The sequence below is a fragment of the Chionomys nivalis genome, chromosome 17 (genome assembly GCF_950005125.1).
Source record: "Chionomys nivalis chromosome 17, mChiNiv1.1, whole genome shotgun sequence".
NCBI lineage: Eukaryota > Metazoa > Chordata > Mammalia > Rodentia > Cricetidae > Chionomys > Chionomys nivalis.
In genome coordinates, this window is record NC_080102.1 from 42,041,551 (window position 1) to 42,055,380 (window position 13,830).

Consider the following 13,830-nt stretch of genomic DNA (forward strand, 5'->3'; position numbering starts at 1 on the left):
AAAAAGAGTTTAAAGCCAGCCTGGTCTACATAGCAAGTTCTAGGTCAGTCAAAGCTACACTTTAGAACTTGACCTCCCTAAGAAACAACAAAAAGATTTTAACAGGCAAATGAGTTAAGAGAAAAATTTTGTCATGGGCATACGCATAAGCAAAACTATGGAAGCAGAGCACAAAAGATGAGCGTGACCTTAAGTAACACAGTTAGCTAGCATTTGTTGGTCCTACTCCTCTGTGCAGGCACTGTGCTAGGGAAAGATCCCTTGCAACAGTCCAACAAGGTTGATTTATTCCTTTACTTCATAGATAAAGAAACTGAAGTTCAGAAAACTCAAGAACTAACTGGTAGGGCTACTTAGGAGTAGCACCAGGATCCATGCTGGACTGACCTATGCTCTTAACCACTATGTACTCTGCCTGCAGTTCAGGGTTTAGACCACTGAACTAAATAGAACATTTTCTTCAGTTGTCAGTGAAAAGAATCTCTAAAGGACAGTAATGACAAAGTTCCTTTTCTAGTTCAGGAATTTAGATTAAGTTATGCTAATGTATTTCAACACACATCTCAAGACTCAAAATTTGGCCTGCTCTTTACATTAGGACCAGACACTTACACTTGAGTTACCAATATGTACGTCTTAACCCAGTTCTTATACTTTGTTACAAAACAGAACATATTGTTGGTATAAGGCAGAGCAGTGTACTTCTCTAGTTACAGAATTGAAGACATTAAGGTAGAATTGAAGCAAAACTAGATTAGGTAAAAGTAATATAAGTCAAGAAAGATAGCAGTTGCTTGATATTATTCACCCACCAGTTCAGAAACACCAGCCATTCGAATGAATGGCTAACTGGCATCCAAGTTACATAACCACCTCTCACCCCACCCTTGTCCCATAGCTGCCAGTTTGGAGCAACAAAGTCACTAAATTAAAGACATATTAAAATAAAGACTTACTAAATTTGGTAACTAGTAAATACTAAACATTGAAATTTCTTACATCAAGGTAATCTAGAGCAAGGAATGTCTCAGGTTCAGCTCTTTTCTCCTTCAGGACTTGAATACAATCTTTTGCTACCTTTTCTGAGGCTACAACAATGGCAACCATGTACCGGCCAAAAAGCTTAGTCACAGCGAGTTGGTATTTCTTATGAATAGGATGACACAGATCAAGCAGTCTTCCAAACTTAGTAAATTTCAAAACAGGAGAAGAAAACAAATACATTAATGAAAAACATATAACTGTTTTCTAATGTAACAAAGCAGTATAAATAACTGTATACAATTTATATGTCTAATTTAATAGCCATATTCAAAATTAAACTGAATGCTTAAGTACTTTTAATGTGAACAGGTGTTTGCTTTCTCTAATGGACAATCTCTTGACTGTTTTCCTGCATTATGAACCAATTGCCTTCTTTGAACAGTAAGTGACTAAATAAATCCATATTCCTGCTCTACTAACTCTCCTTGGAGGACAGTACATATAGGTGGGGACTCAGCCGATGTTTTGTAAAAGTATACTATTTGAATATCTCATGCTCTCTCTGGAGTTTTTAACTAGCATATTGTTACAAGGCAATTCTATCCTGTTTGGAAAACATATTTTATTTAGTGGGAGGGATTAAAAATGGCTTCCTAACTTAATGTAAAATCCTGGAGGAACCCCTTATTGAGAGAACATTTGAAGTTGCCCCCTGATTTTCTAGCTTTTAAAATTAATTCCCTCCACGTGGGAAAGAAAACACATATATATGTTGTGCTTCTTCCCAAATTAAGGCATACTACGTTAGAATTTTCAGAATTTAGTCAATTAACCAGTTTGGCTTCTACAGAGTTTGGAACAAGTAATTCTGTATTTAAACTGCTGAGCCATTTCTCCAGTCCTTTCTCCTTCTTTTAAAAAGAAATCTGGCCAGGCAGTCATGGTATACCTTTTTAATCCTAACACTCAGGAAGCAGAGGCAAGTGGATCTCTGTGAGTTCAAGTCCAGTCTGGTCTACAGAGTGAGTTCCAAGACAGGCTTCAAAGCTACAGAGAAACCTTATCTCGAAAAAGCAAAATAAATAAATAGGTAGGTAGGTAAAAGAAATCTGTACTACAGCCATTTTCTGCTGTAAGTGGAAAATGCATGTTCACTTCCTGGCCACCCAGACCCAAATAATAACACAAAAACTATATTAATTACAACACTGTTTGGCCAATGGCTCAGGCATATTTTTTCTACCTAGCTCTTACATCTTTTTTTCTGTGTATTTTCCATCTTTGTGTAGCTTATGTTTTTATTACTCTATTTCTTTTTACTGATTTTATTGAGCTATACATTTTTCTCTGCTACCTCTTCCTTGCTCCTCCCCTTGAACCCTTCTCCCATGGTCCCCATACTCCCAATTTACTCGGAGAGCTCGTCTTTTCTAGTTCTCATATAAGATTGGAACCATGTATGTCTCTCTCTTAGGGTCCTCACTGTTGTCTAGGTTCTCTGGGATTGTGAACTGTAGACTGGTTTTCTTTGTTTTAAGTCTAAAAGTCACTTATGAGTGACTACATATGATATTTGTCTTTCTGGGTCTGGGTTACCTCACTCAATATGATGTTTTCTAGATCCATCCATTTGCCTGCAAATTTCAAGATATTTTTTCTGCTGTATAGTACTTCACTATATAAATGTACCACATTTTCCTTACCCATTCTTTGGCCAAGGGGTTTTTAGGTATTTTCAGGTTCTGGCTATGACAAACAATGCTGCTATGAACATAGCTGGGACACATGTCCTTGTGGTACAACTGAGCATCCTTTGGGTATATATACACCCAAAAGTGGTATTGCTGGGTCTTGAGGAAGGTTTCTGAGAAATTGCCATACTGATATCCAAAGGGCTATATCAGTTTGCACTCCCACCAGCAATGCAGGAGTGTTCCCTTTACCCCACATCCTCTCCAGCATAAGCTGTCATCAAGTGCTTTTTATCTTGGTCATTTTTTTATAAACTGGATCAACGAATGAAATATTTATTTACGTTATTCTTATTTCTTGATTTTTATTGAGCTCTACATTTTCTCTTCTCCCCTCCCTGCATCTCCCCCTTCAACCCTCCCGCAAGGTCCCCATGCTCTCAATTTACTCAAGAGATCTTGTCTTTTTCTACTTTTTACTTCCTATGTAGATTAGATCTTTGTAAGTCTCTCTTAGTGTCCTGTTATTTACGTTCTCTGGGATTGTAGTTTGTAGGCTGGCTTTCTTTGCTTTACATTTAAAAACCACTTATGAGTGAGTACGTGATAATTGTCTTTCTGTGTCTGGGTTAACTCACTAAAATAATATTTTCTAGCTCCATCGATTTTCCTGCAAAATTCAAGATGTCGTTTTTTTTTCTGCTGTGTAGTAGTACTCCATTGTGTAAATGCACCACATTTTTCTTATCCATTCTTTGGTCGAGGGGCATTTAGGTTGTTTCCGGGTTCTGGCTATGACAAACAAAGCTGCTATGAACATAGTTGAGCACATGTCCTTGTGGCACAATTGAGCATCCTGTGGATATATACCCAAAAGTGGTATTACTGGGTCTTGAGGAAGGTTGTTTCCTAGTTTTCTGAGAAATCGCCACACTGACATCCAAAGGGGTTGTAGCAATACAGAAGTGTTCCCTTTTCCCCACAACCTCTCCAGCATAAGTTGTCATCGGTGTTTTTGATCTTGGCCACTCTTACAGGTGTAAGAAGGAATTTCAGAGTTGATTTGATTTGCATTTCTCTGATGACTAAGGATGTTGAACATTTCCTTAAACATCTTTCAGACATTTTAGATTCCTCTGTTGAGAGTTCTCTGTTTAGGTCTGTACTCCATTTTTTTTTTTATTGGATTATGTGAACTTTTGGTGTCCAATTTCTTGAGTTCTTTGTATATTTTGGATCAGACCTTTGTCTGATGTGGGGTTAGTGAAGATCTTTTCCCATTCTGTAGGCTGTTGTTTTGTCTTGCTGACTGTGTCCTTTGCTTTACAGAAGCTTTTCAGTTTCAGGAGGTCCCATTTATTAATTGTTTCTCTCAGTGTCTGTGCTGCTGGGGTTCTATTTAGGAAGTGGTTCCCTGTGCCAATGCATTCCCACTTTCTCTTCTATAAGGTTCAATGTGGCTGGCTTTATGTTGAGGTCTTTGATCCATTTGGACTTGAGTTTTGTGCATGATAGATATGGATCTATTTTCATTCTTCTACATGTTGATATCCAGTTATGCCAGCACCACTTGTTAAATATGCTTTCTTTTTTCCATTTGATATTTTTTGTTTCTTTATCAAAGATCAGGTGTTAGAAGGTGTGTGGATTGATATCTGGGTCTTCTATTTGGTTCCATTGGTCCTCCTGTCTGTTCTTATGCCAATACCAGGCTGTTTTCAGTACTGTAGCTCTGTAGTAGAGTTTGAAGTCAGGGATTGTGATACCTTCAGAAGTTTTTATTGTACAGGATTGTTTTGGCTATCCTGGTTTTTTTTTTTCTTTTCCATATGAAGTTGAGTACCGTTCTTTCGAGGTCTGTGAAGAATTTTGCTGGGATTTTGATGGGCATTGTGTTGAATCTGTAGATTGCTTTTGGTAAGATTGCCTATCTTGGCCATTCTTACAGTAAGATGGAATCTTAGAGTTGTTTTGATTTACATTTCTCTGATGACTAAGGATGTTGGCTAACTCTTACATCTTAAATTAACCCATTTATACTAATCGATGTGGACTACTGGTAAGGTTCTGGCATCTTTCTTCTTCATCAGCTACATGGTGTGTCTCTGATTCTGCCTTCTTTCTCCCTGAATTTAGTTTAGTTTTTCTGCCTGACTCTATTCTGTCCTGCCACAGGCCAAAGTAGCTTCATTATTAACCAATGGTAATAAAACATATTCATAGCATACAGAGGGGAATCCCATATCATTCTGCCATTAGATATGATTGCTGTACTAGTGGATTTTTTAAAAACAAGGTTGTTTCATTTTGCTATGAATTGAAGAAACAAGATTTTGCAACCCAGTCCTATTCTATTATCCATGATTCAAAGTAAAGATTTAGCATAACACAAAAGACTTGGGGATACATATCTTAGTTGGTAGAATGCTTGCCTAATATTCAAGGGGCCTTAGGTTTAGTCCCCAGCAAAACACAGACCGACAGACTGACAGATAGACAGACAGATACACACACAGAGTTCCCTGAAGAAAAAAGATGTTTAAGAAAGACAATTTAAAGGAGATGAATTAGGTAGCCATAAAAATGTAATACCATGAAGGCCAATAGCAAGCATTTTGAAACAGAGCAATGATTGTCAAATACTAAGAAACAGATGATAAGGAAATCAGAGGACACACTGAGACATAAGTGAGGCCCTTGATATAAAAGAAACAATGTTGTGAGGCTAACACCCCATGTGACAAAGGTTATCATTGTATTTTGGCCATAGAAAACAATTAAGTACTACTGGATACAGTCAGAAATGAAAATATGGCAAGGATGCTTGCCAAAAATCATGAGGAACTTTAGTGTTGAGGTTTCTTGCTAGGAGGACCAAGACTACTTCATACCATGTCTGGGGATATTGGTCATAATGTATACTGGCTAGGTAATGTGTTCATGTAAATGTTTCTTTCAATAGTTAACTTACAAACACAATTTGAAATTACTTCTTTCTCTATTTACTATATTTTAAATATAAAATTGTCAAATATAGAACACATTTTTAAAATATTTCTGCTTCTTTACAATGGTTATAATTTCAATCCCCAAGTAAGAGGACTATTTTCAGAAATGAGAAAGCATAGCATTTAAAATGAACTATTCATTCTAATTACCACGGAATCTGGGTAAAGTCTTTTAAGACTTTCCAGAACTTCAGCTCTCTTCCGCTGACGTTTTCCTTCATGGTTATCAATTCCAGCATTCTGTAATTCATTTGTAATAAGACCCAGTTCATCATTAACTTCAGACATTCTTGATTTTGTATTCTCAATTTCTTTTATCAGGGCTTCTTCTTGCTGTTTTTTGTCTTTCAAGCAATCCCTATAACAGTAACAACAACCAAAAATGTGAGAAGTAAAAGGTTAAAACAAGTCTTGTCTGGCACTGTACAAGAATGGAGTAGTGCTTTATTAATTAAAAAACAAACACAAAAAACACCCAAAACTAAACAGGCAAAGGAGCTTTTGATTATTTTTGTTTATCTGAAAATACATACTTACTATAGAGTAAGTATGGGGCTGGAGAGATAGCTCAGTGGTTAAGAGCATTGCTTGCCCTTCCAAAGGTCCTGAATTCAGTTCTCAGCAACCACATGGTGGCTCAAAACCATCAGTAATGAGATCTGGTGCCATCGTCTGGTCTGCAGGCATACATGCAGACAGAATACCGAGAATACTGTATATATAATAAATAAACAGATTTTTTTTAAAAAGTAAGTGTAGACCAATATAAACCAAGCAATCATCACGTTTAATATAAAAATCAACTAAAATTCCTTAGTGATAGATTAAATACTATATATTAGCTTTCCTGATACAATTCATTATTTTTTAAACTTTTTGAAATTTATTTTTACAATATGAGTGTTATCCTGTACATATGTCTGTGAATATTTATATAGTACCCATGGAAGCCAGAAGAGGGCATAAGATCCTCTCTGGGGCCAGGCGGTGGTGGCACACGCCTTTAATCCCAGCACTCGGGAGGCAGAGGCAGGCGGATCTCTGTGAGTTCGAGACCAGCCTGGTCTACAGAGCTAGTTCCAGGACAGGCTCCAAAGCCACAGAGAAACCCTGTCTCGAAAAAAACAAAAACAAAACAAAACAAAAAGATCCTCTCTGGATCTGTTACTACAGATGGTTGTGAGCCCAACTGCCATGTGGGTACTTTGAAACAAACCTGGGTCCTCTAGAAGAGCAGCCAGTGTTCTTAGCCACTGAGCCACCACTCCAGCCACCACAATTCATTATTTATTCATAAAATTTCAATATCAAAATAATTAAGAATTGTCATTGTTATATATTTATATTTTCAAATCTAAACACTTTACTCATTTTATTCTCAATTGTTAAATATATTTATTAAATGGTAAGTATAATTTTTTTTAGCAATTTATAAAGAAATGAAAGACACTGGAGTGAGACTATCACACAATAGTAACATTCATTCACTATTTAAAGAATACAGTGGATCATTTAGATAAAAAAGCCCTGTAAAGATTGTTTTTCTACTTACATGCATGTCTTCGTATATTCCTCCAATTTCTCTATTCGTTTTTTATGCTCTTCTATTTGCTCTTTTATTTGTTTTAGATTTCCCTATAATAGGAAATAAAACTAAAATCAATTCCAACATTCCAAGCCAATAAAATGACACATCTAGAATTTGTTATGTTGTAAGTAGTAAAAGCTTGAAATTTATCAAAGTATATGAGTATATGATATATGAGTACTTAGGGCTTAGGGCTTGTGTGATGTCTTAGCAGGTAATGAACTGAGTTCAATCATTAGGACATAAGAAAAAAAAATGCCAACTCTCTCAAGTTGTCTTGACTTCTGCATGTGCATCACAATGTGCTTGGGCATTTACATGCACACACACAAATATATAAATATATGTAATAAAATTTAAGAGAAAATATAAAAGAAAAATTTAATTTAAAAAAGCTATCTTATATAGGGCTTTTACATCTCACAGATCTTGGGATCACAGACTTAATATTTAGTCTCCAGTGATTTTATTCATAAATTCAAACTTCAAGCATATTATTTTTTAAAAATTTCTTTTGATTTGTGTTATGTGTGTTAGTATTTTGCCTTCATGTATGTATGTACACCACATTCATACCTGGTACCCACAGAAGAGGGTATCAGATCCTCTGGAACTGGAGTTATGGATTATTGTTAGCCACCATGTTAAGTGCTGGAAACTAAATCCTGAAATGCCAAGTTCTCTTAACCACTAAACCATTTCTTTAGCTCAAAATCATTATTTTCAAGTACCTGTACAGTTCTTATCTGTCTGTCAAACTAATTCATTCAGTAAGTATTTATTCACTGGCTACACGCAGTAGGAACTAGAGATATAATAATGAGTGGGATAGAGTGTGTGTCCTCAGGAAAAAAGTAATTACAATAGAGTACTTAAGTATCACTATGATGCAAGAACCTAACAGGCACAAGGGGAAGACTTCGTGTAACCATTGCTCTATTTGTACTCTGCTATTAAATTGAAACTATGCAGAGCAGCAATATAAGTCACCTGAGAAAAAGCAAGGTCTAAGATGCCTGAAACCACATGCAGCACTGAACCCGAAGCATACCATGTACTAGTGACTTTTACAATAACTAATAATAAAACAGAACAATACAACAATTAAGTTCATTTATAAATTATTTATTTTTGAATTTCCCATTCAATTAGTCAGGGATAACTGGAACCATGGAAAGGGAAACTGGAGGATGAGGAGAGTAGTCTCTACCAGATTTTTAAACTTTAACCTTTCTTCCATATAATCAATAATAATCCATGAAGCAAACATCTATTGTGTTATGTACCAGAGTTATAAAAATATGCAAGATAGGTTGAGGAGATGACTCAGATGGCTATACAAATATAAGAACCTGAGTTCAAATCCCCAATAGCCACATAAAGTCAGGAGTGGCTGTACACCCTTGTAACCCCAGTGCTATTGGGACAGAGACAGGACAATTGCTAGGGCTTGCTGGTTGTTAGTGTAGCTTCAGGTTCAGCATAAAACCCTGTCTAGAGGAAATTAAGTTAGGACAATGATAGAGCAAAATACATGCTGTATTCTTCTGGGCTCTGTACCAATACAAACAGGCACATGTACTCACATGCAAGTACATATGTCTTCCCTCGCTCAAAAAAAATAAATACATGCAAGACAGTTTTTTTCTAATGCAACGTACATGTCAAAATTAAGAAGCCTAACATAGAAATTCTACTAATTTTTTTTTTTTTTTGGATTTTTCGAGACAGGATTTCTCTGTAGCTTTTTGGTTCCTGTCCTGGAACTAGCTCTTGTAGACCAGGCTGGCCTCGAACTCACAGAGATCTGCCTGCCCCTGCCTCCCGAGTGCTGGGATTAAAGGCATGCGCCACCACCGCCCGGCCAGAAATTCTACTATTTCACTTAATAATTTCTTTCAGAGCTAACTATGGTGGTATACACTTTTAATCCCAGTACCCATGGGGCTGAGGAAGGCAGACCTCTGTGAGTTCAAAGCCAGCTTGATCAATATGGTAATCTCCAGGCCAGTCAGGGCTGACTCAAAAGGGAAAAAAGTCCATTCAGGGCCAGAGGAATGGCTCAGTGATTAAGAGCACTGACTGCTTTTGCAGATGCAAACTTTCATAAGAAACATGCTTCCAGGAGAGAATAACTGAACAACAAATCAGGTAAGTCCATGAGGTCACTTATAGATTTTGACTTAAACTTTTATGTGTAACTAGTGAGCCTCTGGTGAACTTAAAGAGCCAACTTCAGATTTAACTTAAAACATTATGGGTGCTATGCTGAGACTACTGTGCAGGATCAAGAGTGGTAGTTAAAAAAAAGGGAGGGCCGGGCGGTGGTGGCGCACGCCTTTAATCCCAGCACTCGGGAGGCAGAGGCAGGCGGATCTCTGGGAGTTCGAGGCCAGCCTGGTCTACAAGAGCTAGTGCCAGGACAGGCTCCAAAGCTACAGAGAAACCCTGTCTCGAAAAACTTAAAAAAAAAAAAAAAAAGGGAGGGTGGTAGTAAAGAAAGCTGGTAGGCTACTAAACTGATTCAAACCAAAAATACAGTGATATGGTCAAGAGTGATAACAGTAGAAATGGAAATACAATCGGATTCTTGTTATATTTTCAAGGTAAAGTCAAAAGTTTCCTAAAAGAGAGTCAAAGGCTGGCTCCATATTTTTGACCTAAGTAACTAGTAAAATTAAAATGTCATAATTGGAGAGGGGAAAAACTGTGGAGTAAATTTTGGTAAAAAGATTAAAGTTCAGTTTGGGGTCCAACTTTGATATATTTGCTCAACACCCAAACAGGAGAACCCGAAGTAGCATTTGGAGAGATACATGATCGGAGTTTTGAAGATCTGAGAGATAGACATTCAAATTTTTAGTGCAGTATTTAAATATGTGTAACTACAGATCACCAAGTAAGTGAATACAGGAAAGAGAAAAACCATAACTTAGAAACAATAACAAGTTAGGCTTACAGCAGCACTTAGCATGCTACAAGCACAAATATCAGGGTGGTTCAGAGAACCTTCATAATGCATAATGAACCATCTTTGCTCAATGTGCAGTAACAGTAGTTTTATACCCAACCCCTAGTCTTTAGAAAAAGAGTTATGAAACATTAAGAGGGAGTGACTACTGAGTTTGTCCTTCACTGTGACATATCTACCCTCACTGTACAAATGCAAAATATAAGGCCCAGAGAAATCTAAATAATTTAGTTATTACTGAGATTATACACAATAAGTAACAAGCAAGATGGGCTGAAAGCCAAGTCTACCTTACTTGAAGAAAATAACACCATCTTAACAGTTGTTCCCAGCTAGGTACTGGTGGCACACACTTTTAATCCCAGCACTTGGGAGGCAGAGGTAGGAGGATCTCTGTGAGTTCAAGGACAGTCTAGTCTACAGAGCAAGTTCCAGGACAGGATCCAAAGCTACACAGAGAAACCCTGTCTCAAAAAACAAAACAAAACCCAAAACAAAGCAAACAAATAAAAAAACCAGTTGCTATTCCCAACACAGACTAGCTCCTTCTGCTTGGGCTACAATCATCCCTCAGATATGTGGGGGAAATGATTCCAGAACCCATGATTGTTAGCCTAATTTGCATATTCTCACATTCTTACATAAAATGACAGATTATTTATATACAATCAACACATATCTCTTCCGGAATACTTTAAATACTCTCTGGAAGACTTAGAATACCCGGTACAGTGTAAATACTATATAAATAGATGTTATATTGTATTGCTTAGGGAATGACAAAAAGTACATTAAAATGTTCAGTAAACATATTTTTACCCTATTGTTGGTCCTCAGTTGACTCCATGGCTTCAGGACCCACAGATACAGAAAGCTGAATGTATCTAACATCCTCGATGACCTTGCAGTTATTTATATTATGAGATTTACTTCTCCCATCCTCCTCCTTGCTCTACTGAACTGAAGTGCACGCTCAGACCATGTTCATTACGATATAGATGCACAGAAAACATTCCCTGAACAAACAAACGAAGGCACTGACTGCCTACTCTAACTATAAAAGTGTACTAATTATTTTTGCTGTGCTAGGGAAATCAAACCCAGGACATCAGTATTCTATCACTAATCCATATGCTCCTAGCCCCTCAGAATTTCTAAAATTTGATATAAATCTATTTATATATTGAGAAAGTAATATAAAGGGGAGTAACATCTTACTGCAAATAATTCTAAATTATGACCATATAATCTATGGTACCTGAGTGTCTCCATGCCTCCTCTTTTCAAATGCCAGTCTTTCTTTTTCTGCCTTCTGTTCCCACTGCAGTTTTTCCAGTTGTTGTGTCATTATAGCTACCTTCCGTCTTACTTGCTCCTTAAGCTCTTTGTAACGATCCAGCTACATAAACAGCATTGACACATTACTCATCTAATGAAATTATCTGTACGACATCCTGTTCTCATTAAAATCTTTATACAAATTAGATCATAATTAGACATCTTCTCCAGGTAAAATATGTGAACTTAATATGACAGTCTCCTTATTAAAAACTCTTTAGATAGAACAACAAAGTAATGAAGACAAACTCTATAATTAAGTTCTCTGACAGAAAATCCTGAAAAAAGCCAATCTGAAGAAAATGGTATTTTCTTCTGTCTTCTTAATCACAATTACTTTGGTGTATGTATGTTGTGACACAAGGCTAGTTTAACTCAATGAAAGAAATGAATAATGATACTTTAATTGAAAGAATGCTTGAAAACTGAATTTTTTTAGTTTAGTTATGTTTTACTGATTAATAATTTTAATCCTATATACTGTCTTACATTGACTATTAACTCATAACTGAGTAGTTAAAATCATCTCAAGTAATTTCCTGTCAATTAAGTCTCTTCAAAGCTACATATATATGATCTTTAAGCTCATATAATATCCAATAGAATTGTTTTGTCTTTAAGTTAGTAACAATTACTTAACTTTTATTACAGTATAATTCCAGGTAATACTGGGCTTTAATTAACTCATAAATATTATAACACCATCTAACTATATGAAGGAAAAATATCTTAGTTTCAAGATTAAATTTAGATTCTGTGAACAGATTAAAGAAAATTAAAAATTCCTATAATTTACATTCTAGGTATAATAACAAATTATCAGAGATGTTATCCTTTAGATTTTTTTAATTAAAAAAGAAACTGAAATAGAAAAATGTTTCTAATATTTTCATTTTTTTCACCTGAGTATTTTCCAATTCAACGTCTCGTCCTTTATGTAAGACTTTTTCTTCCAATTGCTTTTCAAAACTTCTCCATGCTCTATCTAAATCAACCAGTTCTGCCTCTAAGGTTTGAATGTCATCTTCCTGCTTAGAACATTGTTTTTCATTGTCTGTTATCAATTTCTTAGATAAGTCCAATTTCTTGAGATGGTGAGAAGTATTTTCTTTAGCTTTAATATACTGAGGCCTCTTCTGATTTAAAATTGCTTCAAGAGATCTAAAAAGGAATAAGCAATTCTTATTAATTTATTTTAGCATATAAAGAATGTAATTAATCTCTTATTTATTTACATTTTTAGTCTCGGAGACAGGGTTCAAAATGGAGCCCTGACTGAACTGGAACTAGCTATGTATATAAAGCTGGCCTTGAATGAAAAGATATTCCTGTCTCCCATGTACTAGGAACAAAGGCATGAGGCACCAAACCTGGCTAAATGAAATTTCGATTAAATATCATTCAAAAATAAATTCTAAAAATTAACTTGCAGAGATGGCTGTAGCCACCAAGCTGTAGCACATTCACTATGTTCCCTTTTAAAATGGCCCTCACCCACCTCCCATCTCTCTCTTCTCTCCTGCTGCTCCTGTCCCCAGAGACATCTCCCCCTCTCCCCTCCTTTTATATTCTCTTTCCCTTAATAAAAGCCCCCTCCATGCAAACTCTGTCTCATGGCATCCTTCTCTAGTGCATTGCTTTTTCTGAATTACTACCTTGTTTTCCTGAGCAGGGAAGGCTCTTCTGGTGCTTCCTCCTGCCTGCAGTTAGTTTGAGGCATGCCTGGATCCTGAAACACAGCTTTGCTTTTCCAGATAGCTGGGTCCCTCCATCCAAAACCAGCAAGATTGGTGAGCCCCTCCAACTTCCCCACCTTTGGCTATTTCCTGAGTGAGGACTAATCTAGTCTCTCTTTTTTTTTTTAAATATTTTATTTATTATGTATACAATATTTTGTCTGTGTGTATGCCTGCAGACCAGAAGAGGGCACCAGACCCCATTATAGATGGTTGTGAGCCACCATGTGGTTGCTGGGAATTGAACTCAGGACCTTTGGGAGAGCAGACAATGCTTTTAACCTCTGAGCCATCTCTCCAGCCCCCTAATCTAGTCTCTTGAGTGTGGTTTCTCTCATTTTTTTTGGCAGAGTTCACTGAAAGGTAATCACTTCACGCTGGGACCCTACCCACCTGCTCTACCTTTAACAGATCTACTTTCTCCTTCACTGGCAGCTTTGCCTTCCATTCAATATTGTCAATTGGGTCTCTGGCAGGGCTACCCTTCTCTGACCATTCCCCTGGATGTGAGGCT

At 36.7% G+C, this 13,830-nt stretch overlaps 1 protein-coding gene across 1 annotated transcript in view; it reads right to left on the reverse strand.

Moving 5' to 3' along the window:
- Positions 1 to 13,830, reverse strand: part of Smc1b (structural maintenance of chromosomes 1B) — a 74,933-nt gene that overhangs the window by 45,760 nt on the left and 15,343 nt on the right. The window contains exons 6-10 of the mRNA XM_057792453.1: positions 12,483 to 12,741; positions 11,501 to 11,641; positions 7,236 to 7,318; positions 5,834 to 6,041; positions 1,000 to 1,185 (exon numbers count right to left, since the gene is read on the reverse strand). Coding sequence (XP_057648436.1) covers positions 1,000 to 1,185; positions 5,834 to 6,041; positions 7,236 to 7,318; positions 11,501 to 11,641; positions 12,483 to 12,741 — 877 coding nt within the window. The remainder of the gene's footprint in view (positions 1 to 999; positions 1,186 to 5,833; positions 6,042 to 7,235; positions 7,319 to 11,500; positions 11,642 to 12,482; positions 12,742 to 13,830) is intronic.